This window comes from Myotis nattereri (assembly GCF_964212035.1).
Source record: "Myotis nattereri genome assembly, chromosome: 10".
NCBI lineage: Eukaryota > Metazoa > Chordata > Mammalia > Chiroptera > Vespertilionidae > Myotis > Myotis nattereri.
Window position 1 is genome coordinate 22845382 of NC_138085.1, and position 18232 is coordinate 22863613.

At 57.5% G+C, this 18232-nt stretch overlaps 1 protein-coding gene across 1 annotated transcript in view; it reads left to right on the forward strand.

The window, feature by feature from the left end:
* FAM178B (family with sequence similarity 178 member B) overlaps positions 1-18232 on the forward strand; it is an 83935-nt gene that overhangs the window by 43565 nt on the left and 22138 nt on the right. Inside the window, exons 6-9 of the mRNA XM_081100674.1 lie at positions 2190-2283; positions 2569-2745; positions 2928-3025; positions 14203-14290. Coding sequence (XP_080956800.1) covers positions 2190-2283; positions 2569-2745; positions 2928-3025; positions 14203-14290 — 457 coding nt within the window. The remainder of the gene's footprint in view (positions 1-2189; positions 2284-2568; positions 2746-2927; positions 3026-14202; positions 14291-18232) is intronic.

Genomic DNA, 18232 nt, shown 5'->3' on the forward strand with positions numbered 1-18232 from the left:
GGTGAGCCCTGGCCTCGCCACTGAGGGACATGCAGCACAGATGAGGCTGCTTTGCTCATGGACTCACCTGGCTCCCTCTTAACCTGCTGAGTGCAGGAGGGGAAGGGCTAGGGCTAGGCCATCAATCCCTGTGCTCCGTGGCCGCCTGCGGAAGCCGCGTGGAGGTCCGGGACCAGCTGATGCTGCCTCCCAGCATAGCAGTCACAGATGCCACATTTCAGTCAAGTGGCTCCTCAACGGGAGGGGAGGAACCCGTTCTACAGCCTGCTGCTCCCCAGGAGAGGCGCACAGGGAGGCCAAGTGTGGCGCGCTTCCAGGAGGCTGGCCTCTCACTGAGAGACTGTCCCTATCACTGGGGGAGACTGCCCCTCTCACTGGGGGAGACTGTCCCTCTCACTGGGGGAGACTGCCCCTCTCACTGGGGGAGACTGTCCTTCTCACTGGGGGAGACTGTCCCTCTCACTGGGGGAGACTGTCCCTCTCACTGGGGGAGACTGCCCCTCTCACTGGGGGAGACTGTCCTTCTCACTGGGAGACTGTCCCTCTCACTGGGGGAGACTGTCCCTCTCACTGGGGGAGACTGCCCCTCTCACTGGGGGAGACTGTCCCTCTCACTGGGAGACTGTCCCTCTCACTGGGGGAGACTGCCCCTCTCACTGGGGGAGACTGTCCTTCTCACTGAGAGACTGTCCCTCTCACTGGGGGAGACTGTCCCTCTCACTGGGGAGACTGTCCCTCTCACTGAGAGACTGTCCTTCTCACTGGGGGAGACTGTGTCACCAGATCCCAGGTCCTGCACTCCACCTCCCTGGCACCAGGCCGTCTGGGAGGCCACTGCTCTCCATGGAGGCATCAAGCCCACTCTAATGCCCCCTTTGGGAAATCTGAAACCCCCGTGCTTGCCCACCTGTGAGTTCAGGCTGCTCCAGCTGCAGCTCCCCTCGGACCGACAGCCCTGTTGTCCAGGTGTAAATGCCGGCCTCCCCCCTGCCTGGCCCTAATCAAAGGCGGACCCAGGCCTCGCCCTCGCCCCAGCGCGGTTGTGGGCACCGACTTCCCTAGTGCCTAGACTGGGTCTCCTTGCCTGAGAAGCAGCGCCAGTGCCCCGTAAGGAGGAGCAGAGGCCTCCCCGGAGCGTGCCGGGAGCAGGGCCTGTGGTCGGTAGCACTGCCATCAGCGTCTTTGTCAGCAAGAGCCGCTGTTAGCAGGCCTGCAGGCTGGTCCACACGAGTGGGAACGTGGATGAGACACAGTGTCATACACTCGCCTCGCTTTCCTGACATCAACAATACCCACTTGGCCCCAGAGAGAATCGCTGGGCAGGGGCGTCCTGCGAAGAAGCTCGTGCAGAGGGTGGTGGCCCTGCTCTCCTGGGGGCATTCTGCTGCCCTGAGTGCGACTAGTCCTGAACGGGTTTTGCTGTGATCCTGGCCTCTGACTGCATCTGGGCTCCACCAGGCCTGCTCCCTCCCCCGGGGGACAGGTCCGTGCTGGGCTCTTGCTCTGATTGTCACCTACCTTACTGACTTTGGAGGCTGCAGCTCCGTGCTTTTGGAGCGCGTGTCTCCACGCCTGGATGGACAGAGGACACGCCTTTGAGGACGGCTGTGGGGGCAATGGTGCACGGCTTTCTGTTTCCCAAGTCCCGGGAACCTGCAGCTGGAGGCCTGGCAGGAGTGGAGCCGTCAGGCTGGCCTGGTGTCCGCAGGCTGGGTGTCACTGCCACAGCCAGGTGTGAAAGGCTGCAGCCTCTGTCCCAGGCATTCTCCTCTCCAGTCACTCGCGGGCCTTCAGGAAGCAGGCTGCATGTGGAGGAGCCTGGGGAGCCGCGAGGAGCCAGGCCTGCTGACCATGCGAGTGAGCTTGGGAGCTCCGCCTGCCCAGCCAGGCCTGAGAGGACAGCAGCCCATCCCCCAGCATCTTGGGGACAACCTCCTGAGAGACCAGAGCCCAAACCACCGAGCTGAGTTGCTTCTGCATCCCCGACCCTCAGGAACTGTGAGATAATAAACGTTCTTTAGCCTTTGCATTTGGGGTCATTTGTTACATGGCAGTAGCGATCAGCACGCGGGGTCCAGGCTGAGTGGATGTTCCCTGGGCTCTGTGTCCTTGAGCGAGTGCAGGTCTCTCCACCTCAGTTCTCCCTGGTGCCCATTCCCGTTTCCTTCCTTGTCTCTGTCTTGCCTTAGAGTGCTTGCAAGTGAGGCCAGCCCCAGCTGGCGTGAGCAGCAGGACACCCGCCAGGAGACCGCCTTGGACATCAGCCTGAGCTACATCTATAAGGTGAGTCAAGTGGCTGTCTCTGTGCCCCATCCAGGCCCGTTCCATAGGCCAGCTCCCGGAATGCCCCCTGCACCCACGGGCTCGGCACCACTGCAGGAACTGCATGGGCTGCCAGCACTGACACACACCCTCCACGCTGCCACCTGAGGACCGCAGGGTCTGCATTCACCTCCCTGCTTATCTCGCTCCTACCCAACATGGCGAGGGGCTCACAGTGCGACCCCTCCTGCCTGCCCTATCTCCCAGGACGGTCCCCACTGCCCTCATCTTCTCTCTGTTCTCCAGTTCCTGACACTGTGTGCCCAGGCGCAGCCTGAGGCCGCCACGGATGGAGACCTCTTGGACCTGATGGAGCTGCTGTGCAGAGCCGGCCTGGACGTGCGGTTGCGCCTGCTGCCCAATGCCGACCTGCAGCAGCTGCTGCTCCTGCTCCTCCAGAGCATCCAGGAGTGGCCAGGGAAGGTACGGAGCCCGGGGCCAGCCAGCCCCCTCCCCTAGAGGGCCCCCAGGTGCCCTTCACATGCCCAGAGGGGGTGGCATGTCCCTGCCTCCATGGCTGGCCCTCTGACCCTCCGAGTGGGCTGGTGAGAGTCAGGTGGAAGTAGCCCTTCCTTCGCCCACCACGGTGCTGGCTGTCCCCACAGCTCCAGCAGCTGTGCCGTGCCCTGAGCTTGGTGTCGGATCACCACCACAATCTGCTGGCTGTCGTGCAGTTCTTCCCAGATGTGACCTCCCGCAGCAGGTGGGTGCGCCTCCTGGCCTCCTCCCTCTGACATTCAGCCCGCCCCTGCAGATGGGGTGTGGGGACCCAGAGCCATCCCCACCAGCCTCAGCAAACCTCCCACCCTCAGCGGTCTCTAAAACCCCGGGAAAGGACTAAAAACAGCACTCAGTAATGAGTTCATTACTAACGAAAAAGCAAATTTCCTTACCGTGGTTTTATTAGCAAAACAATTGTCTCGCACAGTTAGCTGGTGACTGTGGTGTCCCCGCCCTCCTTCCCCTGTTGGTGAAGGTTCCTTCTTGTCATTAGACCTCCCTGCGTGAGGTCCCCTGACCTCTGCCCCTTCCCATCCCCCTCTCACACTCTCGGTTTATCGTTTGTTATGTCTGCACTGCGTTGGTCTCTGCCCCAAGTGCTCTTCCTGTGTTTCCTTGTTTGTGGCTGCGGCCCTCCAGGAGCAGGTCCCTTCCCTGGTCACGCCACATCCCGCACTAGAACAGCGCCCCACACTGTTGAGCGAGGAACAAGCTCAGCCCACGGGGAGTGCACCCATGGCCTCCCTCTCCTCTCCTCCTTCCTTCTCCCACACTAGCCCAGTCTCAGGGTGTATTGCCCTTCCCTGAGCAGGCCACTCCCCAGCTCCTCTGCTCTCCTGGCTGGTCCACTTGAAGCTCCTCCCACCTAGAATGACACCCCTGCCCACCCTTACAACCTGGCCTGGGTCCACCTCAGGAGAACCTCCAGCCTTCAAGGCACCCCCACTGGGCCAGCCCCTGCAGCTCCATCCCCAGGGTGGCTTGTGGAGGAGCTTGTAGCTTTAATTCAGCCTCATGTCCCTTGGGCCTAGCGGGGTTTGACCAGCCTGAGCCCAACTCCAGTCCTGAGATGGGGCTCAGTCTCTTTCCTATGACTGGTTGAAGGAGAGGAAGCCTCCCTATAGTCCTGAAAGGGAAGTTTTTGCTTGGTATTTGAAAGAACTGGGCTGTACACACATATACATATACTGTACATATACATATACGTGTACACATGCATGTGCACACTCATGAGGAAGGCCTTCTCTTCCACAGCTGCAGTGTTCCCTTGTGGATGGACGCATGATCAGGCCCCTAACCCACCCAGTGACTTTCCATGTATACGAACTTTGCACACCTATTCAGATATTTCTTTCTTAATATATTTATATTGATTTCAGAGAGGAAGAGAGAAATAGAAACATCAATGATGAGAGACGCATTGATTTGCTGCCTCCTGCAGGCCCCCCTACCAGGGATGGAGTCCACAACTGGGCATGTGCACTGACCGGGAATTGAGCCGTGACCTCCTGGTTCATAGGTCGACATTCAACCACTGAACATCACACTGGCCAAGCTATTTAATGATTGTTTAAAGTTTTGCTCCAGAACATTTTGAACATATACAGAAGTAGAGAGACTGGTATAATGGGCTCCACACATCCATGTTCCATCTCAACAGACATTCACTATGGCCTTGGTGATTCCTTCCACCCTTACCTGCTCTCCCCACCTTTCCTCCCCCGGATCATCGGGAAACAGATCTCAGGCATCAGATCGTTCTAGTTCAGTAGGTATCTCAGAAAGTTAAGGCCTTGCTTCCTGTGCGTGTGTTTTTTAACGTAATAGTCTCACGTACAGGACATTTAGCAGTGAAAGAACCACCACAAAAAAGTGAGTCATTTCCCTGTCTAAGACTCCCCCAAGGCTTCGCATCATGCTGGGAGGGACGTTCATTCCAAGATTGCCTGTAAGGCACATTGTGATGTGGCCCCTGCCGCTGCTCTGCCCCTCGCTGTCCCTGGGGCACACAGGGACTTGGATCTTGATGTCCCCTCTTTCCAGCACACTCCCCTCCCCCACATTGGCAGGAGACACACATTTGCATCACTGTGATCTCTGCCAAATGTTGCCTCCTCACAGAGGCCTCAGCTGACCATCCTCTCCAAGTCGGCTCCCTCCGCGGGGCCTCCAGACCTGAATGTCTCCCTTTCCCTTCTTGACTTACCAAGTACCACACGCTCCGGGCATTTGTTCGTGAGTTCTCTCCCCCGGCCCCTTAGAGCGCAGCTCCCTGCAGGGGTCCTCCGCCTGGACCAGTGATGGAGTAACCTGGTCAGTCTCCTGAATATTGGATGACTATGTGCAGGCCAGAATTTGCCTCTTGTCTCTGCCTCTGTGACGGAGATACAGTCCGGTGTTGGCTCTTTTTCTTTTTAAGGGGAAGAGCCGGTTGTTCCTTGATGCTGGGCATCCTTCCTAGGTGCAGGAAGTCCCTCATTGTGCTCCCTCTACACAGAGCTTTGTCACCTCCTAGGGGCTCGCGGGCACACCAGGCAGATGCTCCTGTGGCAAGGAGCCCCGAAGCAGCTGCCTGCTCTTCCTCTGCAGGACTTGCCTGCTCACTGCTGCCATGGCCGTTGGCTCCTGACTGGTTTTCAAGCCCAGTTTTGCACCTTGAATTCCAGGCCCCCAGTGTCCTCTCAGCACAGTCCCTTTCTGCCTGAAGCAGTGATTCTGAGCACCGAGGGGAGCTGGCTGATGAAGCAGACTTACTCCTCCACCTTTAGCTTTTATTCTCTGCTGGTTTTTTCCTCCTCAGCAAATCGTCGCCCTCGTGAGTCTCCTACCTTAGAACAGTCTGTCTCCACCCCCGTCCCTCCACCTCCTGCTGCTTCTCCAAACTTCCATCCCACTTCCTCTTGCTCCTTGTTTGAACCTGGGCACATGCTGGTTCTTCAGAGCTCAGAGTGCTGTAGGGGGTTCTCACCTGGGAAGACATTCAGAATGTTCTAGAAGGAGGCGGCCAACGTATAAAAATGCCCTCAATGTTTCAGAAGGGTTCAACATTTGGAGGAACAAGAAACAAAGGTGAAGGTCATGTTGGAGGTCAAGGGGTCATGGCTGGAGCTGGGAGGTAGACAGCAAAGGAAACGCAGCCACGAAGCAGGAGAGGGAGGGGAGTGGCCGCAGAGGCTGGCTCGCTTTCAGGAGTGAGTGTGTAGGGAGGTGGTTGGAGTGAGTTATGAGCCAGAAGTGGACGAGATGTACCTTGTGGCACCACCTCTCCTCAGCTGCTGACACCAGGGACCTGGTGGCTCGTTCTCATGAACAGTGTCTCAACCATCCTCTTCCCCGGTTCCACAGGACCACAGCTGATCCCTCCCTCCCGTGCCCCTCCTCCGTCGCCATCACCGATTGCCCTCCAGCCTGCTGTGCGTCAGGATTCTCCCAGGCCCTCTTCTCTGCATCGGGCGCCGCCTCAGGGCACCTTCTGGGCCGGACACTGTGGTTTCTGTCCATTGGGGAACTCGACGCCCCTACCCAGCTGCCGGAATCTTGTTGCCTCCCCAGCCCACCCCGGGGTTGTCTCTGTGGAAGCCGGTCACCTTCCCCAAGGCTGGGCCCCTCCCTCAGGGGCAGCCCAGTGATGGGGTATAAAGGCCCCACTCCGGGTGTCTCTGAAGGACCTCGCCAGCCCAGAGCTCCTTGTCCGGTCAGCTTTGCCATGAATGCATCACAGCCTGGCTCCCCTTGGCCCAAGCCTGCTGCCTTCACTCCCCTCCAGGGGTGTCCTGACCTGAGACCCATCCCATCCACATCACGGCTTCGGCTCCAACTACATGCAGGGCTGCCAAGGCGACACCTGCGGCCATACTCCCCTGTGCGTCAGGCATTCCCAGTGCGCATGCGTGAAGCAGAAGTCTCCACCTGCCAAGGAGGGCACCCCCCCCCCGCCCCGCTTGCCCATGGCCCCATGGTGGCATTACCACCTGCCCACCACCTGAAGCCTGGCAGTGCGGGGCGCCTTCTGTCCCGCCAGGCTTCCCATCCCACGCTGGGGAATACACATCCCTCCTTGTCATCCTGCCGTGGCTGCCACCATTCCAGCTCGCAGTACCAGCCCGGGGCTTCCGCCAGGGAATCGGAGCTGTCTCCTGCAGGCTCTGTCCCGCCGACCAACTCCCCCCCCCCCCCCCCCCGCTGTCCAGCAGTGTGACCTTCACACACATCCGGCCGTGTCGCTCCTGTGCCTACAACCCTCCAGGCTCCGGTCCTCAGGATGAGCAGCCCCGCCTCACATAGGAGGGCCTCTGGGCCTCTTTCCCAATTCTACCTTCTCCCCTCCTCCTGCTGCCATGCTCCAGCCATGTCCTAAGTCTTTGCGGCCACCAAAACCATGAGCATATATCTCTAAGCTTTTTGACATCTGTTCCCTCTTCTTTTTAAAAGTTTTTTTTTAAATTGATTTGAGAGAGGAAGGGGGAGAGAGAGAGAGAGAGAGAGAGAGAGAGAGAGAGAGAGACCGATTTGCTGCTCCACTTACCTATACATTCATTAGTTGATTCTTGTATGTGCCGGACTGGGATCCAACCCACAACCCCAAGACATCGGGACATGGCTCCAACCAACTGAGCCCCGCAGCCAGGGCGCCCCCTCTTCTTAGAGAAGCCTCTTCCCCTCTCCTTCCCATTGTCTGGTAAACATTTCCTCACCCTCAAGACAAGGCTCTGAGCAAGGTGTCTCTTCCTCCCAGAAACCACCTGCCACAGCCTCTGGTGCAGTGGTTCTCAACCTTGGCTGTACATTAGAATCACCTGGGAATCTTTTTAAAATCCTGATTTCTGGGCCCCATGAAATTTCCGGAGGATGAGAACCAGAAATCAGGATTTTAAAAAGATTCCCAGGTGATTCTAATGTGCAGCTAAGGTTGAGAACCACTGCTCTGATGCCTGGCACCCTTTGCAGAACCCTCGAGCTGGAGCCTGCCCAGGGAGGAGCGTGGCAAGGGGGGCTCGGTGAGCATGCTGGGGGAGCGGGCGCTTCTGGAGGGCAGAATTCAAAAAGCGTGGAGAGAGAGGTGATCTTTTAGTGGCGGACTCCAAAAACAAAGATGGCTCAGCCGGGCCTAGGAGATCCTGCGATACAACTGACTGTGGCCCAGCCGGCGTTGCTCAGTGGTCGAGCATCGCCCTGCACCAAGAGGTTGCCAGTCCAATTCCTGGTCAGAGCACATGCCAGGTTGTGGGCTCAATCCCAGTAGGGGACGTGCAGGAGGCAACCAGTCAGTGTTTCTCTCTCATCATGTTTCTGTCTATCCCTCTCCCTTTCTCTCTCTCTAAAAGAAAAAGGAGAAGCAAGGGAGATGGGAGAAAGGGTTCAAAAGCGAGATGAGTGCACCACATGGACCGGTGATAATACTGTGCGGAAAGCTAAGGCCTGTGGGAGGGTGTGCAGCTGTTTTTGCAGCCGGGAGTGCTGTTTGGGTTGACAGTGAAATGTTCACACTGATGGAAAGAGAGAAGCACTACAGAATTCCTCTTTTGCATCTGTGTTCTTTGTCCGGGGCATAATGTTTCACCTGGACTCACGTACTGGCCGAAGGGACTTGAGGCCTTAGGAGGAGACGTAGGCAGCATGTGGCTGTGTGGGAGGAAGTGAAGTCCCCTCCAGTGAAGGGACGTGGTGTCAGCCCTGTGAGGGGGGCAGAGGGTGCCCTGGGTGGGAGAGCGGGGCCTGGGGAGGGGCAGAAGGTGCTCTCCGCCCGCGCTGCATTCCCTGGTGACGGCTGTGAGCACACAGCCGTCCAGGATTCCCGGGAGCAAATCGAGCCAGGCGAGCTTCATTTCTCCTCTGGCAGGCAGCCAGGAAGTACTCTGGAGACCTAGGTTCTCCCAGGGCATTGGGTAGAGCCGTCGTTGCATCTCGTGGACCGCCGTGAGGAAACGTGGGCCGAGGGATGTAACCTGGACGGGCTCATCGTCAGAAGGCACTGCTGGCCATGGAGTCTGCTTGGGGGCAGCGGTGGCCACCAGCTTGCTGTCTTCACCACCAGCTTGACCAGGCAACGCAGCATCTCCTCGGAGGAGGCCATCAGCGGAACAATAGATTCATGCCGGGCATGAATACAACTGACAGCAAAAGGAAGATCCCTGAAGATCTCAACTCACCCTAGTGATGGGCTGGGTAGAAAAGAGACCCCACCCGGCTGCACAATTAAGAGCAAGGTGTAGGAAGTGGGATTTGACAGCAAGATGTGTGCAAAAGCCTTTGGGCTCAATTCGTTACTGCCCCGCATCGTGGGGCCTCTGCCCTGGGTGCCTGCCCTGCCCTGATGCCCTGGGAGGACCCAGCCCAGAGTGGCGAGGGGAGAAGCTGGTGGAAGCGCTGCACCTCCCTCCAACCTGTGAGGGCTGCTGGAATGGATGGCTAGGCAGATGGTAGAGGGTGATGTTTAGGTGTTTTCTAAGCCTAAGGTTATACCAAAACAAAGAGGAAGGAAGGGAGGACGTTGTCTTGCGATTGTCCATATGAGCTTTATGTATTTGCTAAAGAGCAGTAACCTTTCCGCTTAGTTATAATGCGCATCAGGAAGGGGCCCCCAGTGCTCCTTATGGGGTCGCCTGTGTGGCACCAGCACATCCCGGGAGAGACTGCGCCTGCTCCCCAGGATCTTTCACCGGCTCCCCCTGCGGAGAGACCCTCCCGCTCCGCTCCCGCCCGCAGGTGGGTTTGCGAGGCTGAAACGTGCACAGAACGGGGACCTGCAGAGCTGGCTCTCGGGCGCAGTGGAGAGCGGCAGCGCTCCGTGGGTTTCATCTTGGTTGAAGAGGGTGGATCCTTCGAGATGCCACACGGCGGTTCATGAACGGGCCTGTGGCTGTCTGTACCCCGCCCGCCGTCTCTTCCTGTCCCCGCTGTGTGCCCACAGTCGGGTGCCGCAGCCTGCGTGTGGATGCCCGCAGACCACGGACGAGGTGGTCCTCAGCTCTGAGCCTAGGCCAGTGATGGCGAACCTTTTGAGCTCGGCGTGTCAGCATTTTGAAAAACCCTAACTCTGGTGCCGCGTCGCATATAGAAATTTTTTGATATTTGCAACCATAGTAAAACAAAGACTTATATTTTTGATATTTATTTTATATATTTAAATGCCATTTAACAACGAAAAATCAACCAAAAAAATGAGTTCGCGTGTCACCTCTGACACGCGTGTCATAGGTTCGCCATCACTGGCCTAGGCCCTGGCTCTTTCTGCCTGGGCAGTGCCTGCTTGTGCGCAGGAGGGAGACCTCATGAAGGGCCTGGGGCAGGTGGGTGAGAGGTGAGCCGGGCAGGCACCCTGAGGCAGGGTGTTGGGCAGCATTTCCACTCAGAACAGGCCGCTGCTGCTGCTGCTGCTGCTGCTGCTGCTGCTGCTTCCTGAGCCGCCCTAGAGACATGGAAAAGGCGGCTCACGCCTTTGGCCAGATGCCTGATGGCCTTTTAGGGTAGTTCAGCCTTGCAGGGCCTGGCTCCTGGAGGAGGGAAGACGGGCAACCGGGGACCCGCATTGCCTGGTGGCCATCCTGCCTTCTCTGCAGGGTGCCGGCTGAGCTGTCCCTGAAGGAGCTGAGGGGGTGCATTCCACGTCCAGCTCTGCTGAGTGTTTGGAAAAATCATTTCCAAATTCCCCAGCACTTGGGGCTCCTCTGAGCGCTACTCCAGTGTCCTGGTCTTCGGGAGGCCCCGGGAGTGGCGGGGGCAGGGCGAGGCGGGCCTGCTGCGCCTGGGCTGGAGCCTTGCCTTATATGACAGTGGCTGGGCCGCTCCAGTGGCTTTTGCGTCCTCCTTTGTCCGCCTGGTGCGAGTTCCAGGGGGGAGGAGCCCAGGCCATCCTCTGCTGCCCGGCCCTCTGCCTGCCCCCTGCAGCGGGGTGGGGGTGGGGGGTGTTTAGGGTGCATCCTTGCTTTTCCTCCTCTGCAGAGTGACTTCTCTGTCTAAAACTAGAAAGGGGCCCTGTCCCCTCTCCCTGTGGGAGCTGAGAGCGCAGGGGACTGTGTTTAAAAGGCTGGGAGAGCCGTTAGGGTAGAAGGCAGGCGGCGAGGCGGAGCATCGCGCTCAAATGTGGGTTTTTGTATCCATTCACCCCCTCAGTGCTTTTTCTGGGCCTTTCTTCATTTCTGGACAGCCGCCCTGTCCTGACCCACCCACCGCCTCTTCCCTTCTGGACCCACCCCGGCTGCTTCACTGCCCGCCCGCACCCCCACCCAGGGGCCCTCCCCGCCTGCCCACTGTGCCAAGGAGCCTCGCAGTCCTGGCTTGGATTACTGACGCCCAGATGCAGGACTTCTGACTCTGGCTGCACGTTTCGCTCTGCGCAGCAGCTCAGAGGGGCCATTTACCTCCCACTGTGTTCCCCGCCAGCTGCTGGGGCTCTGAGCAGCTGCAGAGCAGGTCCTGGCTCACTGTGAAGGGAAGCCACGCAGGGTGTGTGATGGGCCAGGGCCCAGGGAGGGCTGAAGGGTGGGGCTGAGGGGGCTCGGCGGCGTAGGAACTCAGGATGAGGGGTACTCAGAAGTGCAGGGGACCCAGGATGAGGGCTCCTGTGTTCTGTGCTGGTGCAGTCCACTCAGGACTCGGGAGGTGAGGTGGGAACCCACAGCCCTCTGCGGAGAAGGTCAAGGCTGACAGGAGACAGGGTCAGACGACCTCTTGCTGGTTAATGTCACATCTTCCCCGTCAAGAATGGATGGGAGTGGCCAGACCTTCCCAGGGTTGCCAGATACCATGCAAATATGGCATGGTAGAAACGTATGCTGAAACATTCTTTGTTTATCTATAAGAAATTCAAAAATAACTGGGCATCCTATATTTTTATTGGCCAAATCTGGCAATCCTATCTCCTCCCCCAGCTGGATTCCTTCTTTAAGTAATTATTTGTACTGTAACATATGAACAGAACAGAACACAGACCGTCAGTGTATGGCTCAGCGGATTTCCACAAGTTGAGCCTGTGGAACCAGCACCCAGATCACGAAATGAGCCATGCCTGGCCGGTGTAGCTCAGTGGTTGAGCATTGACCCTATGAACCCGGAGGTCACAATTTGATTCCCAGTCAGGGCACATGCCTGGGTTGTGAGCTCGATCCCCAGTGTGGGGCGTGCAGGAGGCAGCCAATCAAGGATTCTCTCTCATTGATGTTTTTATCTCTTTCTCCCTCTCCCTTCCTCTCTGAAATCAATAAAAATATTTTAAAAAGAAGAGAAATGAAACGTGAGTAGAACCTGCCGCACCATGTGTCACCAGTATCCCCACTCCAACGCCTGGTACTTGCCCATTTTTGTTCTTTCTATAAGTGAAATCATACATACATTATTTTTAATTTTTTATTGATCTATGTTTAGAGAGAGGAAGGCAGAAAGAGAAACATTGATTTGTTGTTCTTCTTATTCATGTGTTCGTTGTTTGATTCTTATACGTGCCCTGACCGGGATTGAACCGCAACCTTGGCACATCTGCACGCGGCTCTGCCCAAGCTGCCCGCCAGGGCTATTCCTTTGTGTCTGGCCTCTGCACACGGCACTGAGGGGGGCGTGAATGCTGCTGGGTGAGCTGGCAGGCGGTCTACGGTCATCCGTGCAGGGTTGGTTGTAGGATCTTTCACCCACCCCGTGCGGCCGCACTTCCGCCTTCCTTATTTCCGTGTGTGGTGTCCGGGACGAGCACTGCGGGGCCACGAGGTGGGCATGTGGGTGGCTTCCGTAGATCTTCCAGTTTACTGAGTGGGGGCCCCAGGGTGCGCTCCCACCAGCTGTGCGCGAGCCCCTCTGCCCACACCCTCCTGGCACTGGGCCTTCCCTCCTCCTCATGTTCATCCTGGTGGGAGTGGTACCGCCGGCTGCTGCCTTTTTTCTTTGTTTAATCAAGAGCCTCGCTTTGTTGATTCCTCTGACTTTCTTGACTAAGTGCTAGTGAAGAAAATAAATGAGACCCAGGTTCAGATGCCAGCCTGCCCAGCCACGCAGTCCCAGCACCATGGGGCCCTGGGCAGCCTTGGGCATGGGGTGGAGGGTGCAGGAGGCTCAGTCCTGCTCCCCAAGTCCTTCCCTAGGGCAGCGTCATTTCTGAGTGCTGCCCTCAGCCTGCTGCTCCCACGTCCCCTCCCTCCTTTAGTTGCTGAGTCCACGCTGTGGTCCTTCCACAGTGCAGTCACTGGAGGGCGGTTCTCCTCTGAGGAGCAGTTGCAGCCCAACTCTCCTCCAGCTCAGGACTCTCCTCGCCTTCCCTGGTGGCGGCTTTCCGCAGGAAGTAGGGGCTGCGGCCACATCAAAGTGCATGCAAGGGGCTGCCATCTGCTCCGAGGTGGGCAACAGGTGTGGGGGTGCATGGAAGACGTAACCTCCTGGTGGAGGCTGTGGCAGGAGTGGAGCAGGGACCCTGGACCCCTTCCCATCACCTCTCCCCCCTCCGGTCTCCACTCCCCTCCTCTCTTCTCTTTGGCTCACTCCAGCCCTCAAGGACTCGAAATCAGAGCCCAACGATTAGCATCTCAAATTCACATCAGAGGTCTTCACTCCTAAAGAGAGGAGATGGCAGCCCATCATGAGTGAATCATAGCCGTGTGGTGCTAGACTCAGAAGCCAGCTCAAAATGACTCGAGCAAACGGGACTTCGTTGGCTCACACAACCAGCCAACTGCTAGCGAGCGCACGGTCCTGGGGCTGGAGGCTTCAGGCACAGCTGCTCTGGCTTCTGCCAGGGCTCGCTCTCCATCCGGTCTGCTTCATCCTTCAGGCGCGCCCACAGGAAGGCAGATGGCCACCAGCCGCTGGGGGATCACTTCTGCCAAATAAGTGGCCCTGCTGGAAAGGCACGCACTCAGCGGTCAGGTCCGGCCAAGACACCCGCACCGCCCAGTGGCTCGCTCACGGGGACTGTGCGGGGCCAGGCCCGGCTCACTCGCCCACCCTGGGAGCCAGGTTTGGGCTGGGGGAGGGGTTCTCCCAGGGAAAGTCAGGCGGCCCACCTTCCCTGACCCCGCACGGGCTGGAAGGCAGGAACAGGCAGGGCCTGTGCAGAGGGCTCGGTCACGCCCCATCCCTGTGTCCACAGATAAGTGTAAGCACAGGGCGAAAACAGACTGAGAAGAAAACACTGTGCCAGACCCTGAAATGACCACTTGCTTTACATTTTCTGTTTGCTTATTTTTTAACTTTCCCATCATGCGTGGCTGATTACTTCTAAAATAAATAAATGAGAAAGCCCACATACTCCAGACAGAGCGGCTCTCCCTTGTTCGTCTCTCTGTGGTGGGTGTCCCCCCCCGCCGCCCCCTCTCCCCCCCGCCCCCCCCGCCCCCCCGGGATATCAACCCCTCCTCTCTGACTGCGCACTCTGGTCCCCTCCCTCCTCTCTCACAGGCAGCTTCGACGCCAGCTCAGCCTCGTGGTCATTGCCCGGATGCTGGGCCAGCAGGAGGCAGCCCTGCTCTGGAAAGAGGAGGCCCAGGTGAGTCTGCGCCTCTGTCAGGTGTGTCTGCTGGGGCCTGGGAAGCCGGTGGGCGAGTGAACAGCTCTCCCCTTGGCCTGCTGGTCCCCATGCTTTTCCCAAAGGTTAGGTGCTTCCGGCCGGGAGAGCCAGGCGGTTTGAATTTTCACTCATATCCCTGCGTTGGACAGTTACTTGTATATGCCTGCTGTGTGCTAGGCTCTGAGGATAGAGTGGGGAGCAGGGTATGTGTATTGCCTTTTGTTAAAATTGTGGTAAAGTTTAGATAACATAAACTTTACTATTTTTAGCCATTTTAAAGTGTCCAGTTCAGTGGCCTTAGTACGTTCACGGTGTTGTGAGGCTGTCTCCACAGCCATCTCCAGAACTTCATCTTCCCGAACAGAAACCACCTGTAAAACACTAACTCCTCCATCCCCTCCTCCTGCAGCCCCTGGTGATACCATTTTTTAAAAAAGAAAGTGCATATATATGTTTGATTTTTTTTTAGAGCAGTGGTTCTCAACCTTGGCTGCACATTAAAATCACCTGGGAATCTTTTTAAAATCCTGATTTCTGGGCCTCATTGGCCTCATTGGAGGATGAGGCCCAGAAATCAGGATTTTAAAAAGATTACCAGGTGATTCTAATGTGCAGCCAAGGTTGAGAACCACTGTTTTAGAGAGAGGAACGGAGAGGGAGAGACCAATCAGCGGCCTCCTGCACACACCAGCCAGGGCTGTTACATCACTTTTTATACGTGGAAAACAAATGCTACTCAACTGAAACTGCTCCCTTTCAGTGACCTCCGTGCCAGCGCCAGGCATCCTGAGGGCAGTGGAAGGCAGTCTTGTTTTCTTTCCCGGTCCTCTGCTCTCCAAAAAGCTCTGACTACAACCTCCTCGCAGCTCAGAGAACATCCCTCAGGGCCCCGGGCAGCCTGGGTCCCAGCCAGCCAGGCTGTATGGCAGGGAGGTTGAGAATGTGCTCACCCTCCCAAGAGTCCCCCCCACTCCCCCACCCGCAAACCCAGAAGTGCTGGGTACAGCCCAATCCTCCAGCTCAGTCCCGGAGACAGGCAGGACAGGCCTGGCCACTGGAGGTGCAACCCCTTACCCAGAGTGCTGAGAGAATGTTCCAGCACATTCGGGGCGGGCAGACGGTATGCTGAGTCTGCCGAGGCAGGGACAGAGCTCAGCAAGGTGACCAGGGCTGGCTTGTCAGAGCAGGCCCCGCTGGCTTTTGCCTTAGCTGTCCCCTTTGCCTTAGAAGCTCCTCCCCTAGGACTCAGCACAGCTGGAGCTTCTTGTCGTTCTGATTCCGGCTGAAGAGGTCTTTCCTGACCACCCAACCCAAGTACCCCGGCACCGTCACCCTGTCTTTCAATTACTCCTGGGGTTCACCTCCTGATATTTTCTTGTTTGTTTGTTCATGGTCTGTACACACACACACACACACACACACACACACACCAGCAGCTCCTTGAGTGCAGAGACCAAATGGCTCCTGCTTCCTGCTGCCCTTTGGCGCCTAGCACAGAGCTGGCCACAAAGGAGCGCGATATACACTGCGGTGCACATTGCAGGTGTATACTGCAGGTGTATACTGCGGGTGCACACTGTGGGTGTATACTGTGGTGTATACTGCGGGTGCACACTGCAGGTGTATACTGCGGGTACACACTGTGGGTGTATACTGCAGGTGTATACTGCGGGTGCACACTGGGTGTATACTGCAGGTGTATACTGGGGGTGCACACTGTGGGTGTATACTGCAGGTGTATACTGCGGGTGCACACTGGGTGTATACTGCAGGTGTATACTGCGAGTGAACACTGTGGGTGTATACTGCGGGTGCATACTGTGGGTGTATACTGCAGGTGTATACTGTGGGTGCACACTGCGGGTGTATACTGTGGGTGCACACTGGGTGTATACTGCAGGTGTATACTGCGAGTGAACACTGTGGGTGTATACTGCAGGTGTATACTGCGGGTGCACACTGCGGGTGTATACTGCAGGTGTATACTGCGGGTGCACACTGGGTGTATACTGCAGGTGTATACTGCGAGTGAACACTGTGGGTGTATACTGCGGGTGCATACTGTGGGTGTATACTGCAGGTGTATACTGTGGGTGCACACTGCGGGTGTATACTGTGGGTGCACACTGGGTGTATACTGCAGGTGTATACTGCGAGTGAACACTGTGGGTGTATACTGCAGGTGTATACTGCGGGTGCACACTGCGGGTGTATACTGTGGGTGCACACTGGGTGTATACTGCGGGTGTATACTGGGGGTGCACACTGTGGGTGTATACTGCAGGTGTATACTGCGGGTGTATACTGTGGTGTATATTGGGTGCATACTGCGGGTGTATACTGCGGGTGCACACTGTGGGTGTACACTTGTGGCAGTGAGTTGCTGGTTCGTGTGCAGGGGAACATGCTCCAGACAGAGACCTTGGAAGGTTGGGTGAGGGAGTAGCCTGAACAGGGGTCACTTCACAGAAGTGACAGCTGATGACAGGACATCTCTGTGAAGAACAGAGGGACCAGACAGTGTTACAGGGGATGCCAAGTGGTAGGGGCAGGGCGGGCAGAGATGCAGCAGGGCCGGTGGGGGCGAGGCTGAGTGATCCCAGAGGGCTCCAGAGCGGTCACCGAGCCCCACCGAGAGCAGAGCAGTGTCAGCAGAGTGCAAAGAGGCCAGCGTCAAGGTCAAGGAGGGCAGGACTGGCTGTGGACGGTGGGGGCCGGTAGGGGTAGCCCATTTGGCAATGACTGGGAAGTCAGAGGTGACTCCCGTGTCAGCATCAGTTCAAGGCTTGGGATTTTGTTTTGCTTTCTGTTGTTGTTAATGGATATTTTCCCATTGGTATTTAGAGAGAGTGGGAGGGAGAGAAGGGAGAGGGAGAGACAGAAAAAGAGAAATATTGATGTGAGAGAAACATGTAGATTGGTTGCCTCCCGCACACGCCCTGACCAGGGCTGAGGATCATGCCTGCAAACAAGGTACGTGCCCTTTACCAGAATTGAACCCACAGCCCTTCAGTCCAGCCCACACTCTAACCACTGATGCACATCGGCCAGTGCTGTTTTGTTTGGATTTTATTGACAAGAGCCTGTGTGTGAGGGGAGTGTGGTGGGAGGCCTGGGGGCTCTGCAGGGGAGCCGCCCTCGGGAGAGGGTGTGAGCAGGGGGCAGAGGCAGTGAACAAGCTCCTAGCGGTGTCCTGAGACAACCCTGGAGGCTGGTCCGTGCTTGTGCTGCAAGAGGAGTCTGCAGCGGGCAGTACAGCTGTGCAAGGCCGTGCCAGACGCCTGGTGGCTGGGAGAGGCAGGACCAGCTCGGGCCTGCCCACGGCCTCCGTGTGTTTCCCCATCTCTGCGCCAGCCCCGCTGCCATGGCCTCCTCCCTGGTGTCGGCTGCAGGCACTCCCCTTTCCAGTCTGGCTTGTCAGACGGATCCTCATGAAACACACCTTCAAAGGGCCATTGCAGCCCACAGCTGCCCATGCTCAGCCCACACGCCCCCCCTCCCAACTTCTCCTCTGCGCAGCCTGCCAGGGCGGTCCATTCCTCTCAGCCGCCTCGCGGGCCAGCTCAGCGCCTCCACACATGGCTCTGTGCACCGACACGTCTTCCTTTTCACCCATCACCTCCCAACTGGATCGTGTCCCAGGGCCATCTCAAGCTTACTCTTTCTCACAGCCGCCCCAGGTGTAAGGACTGTTATCACCCATCTTGCACAGATGGGGAAACAAGGCAGGTACAGTTAGGGCACTGCTCAGGGTCACTCAGCAGCAAGGCCCTGGCTCCAGAGTCCTGCCCTTGACCCGCATGAGCCACCTGCGCTTCCCAGCCCCTCCTTGGCTCGCACTGTGGTGACAGCCTGGACTGCACCTGCCATTTCCGGTGGCAGGTGCCTGCTGGTTCCTTGAGCTTTAGTCCTGCATGGCAG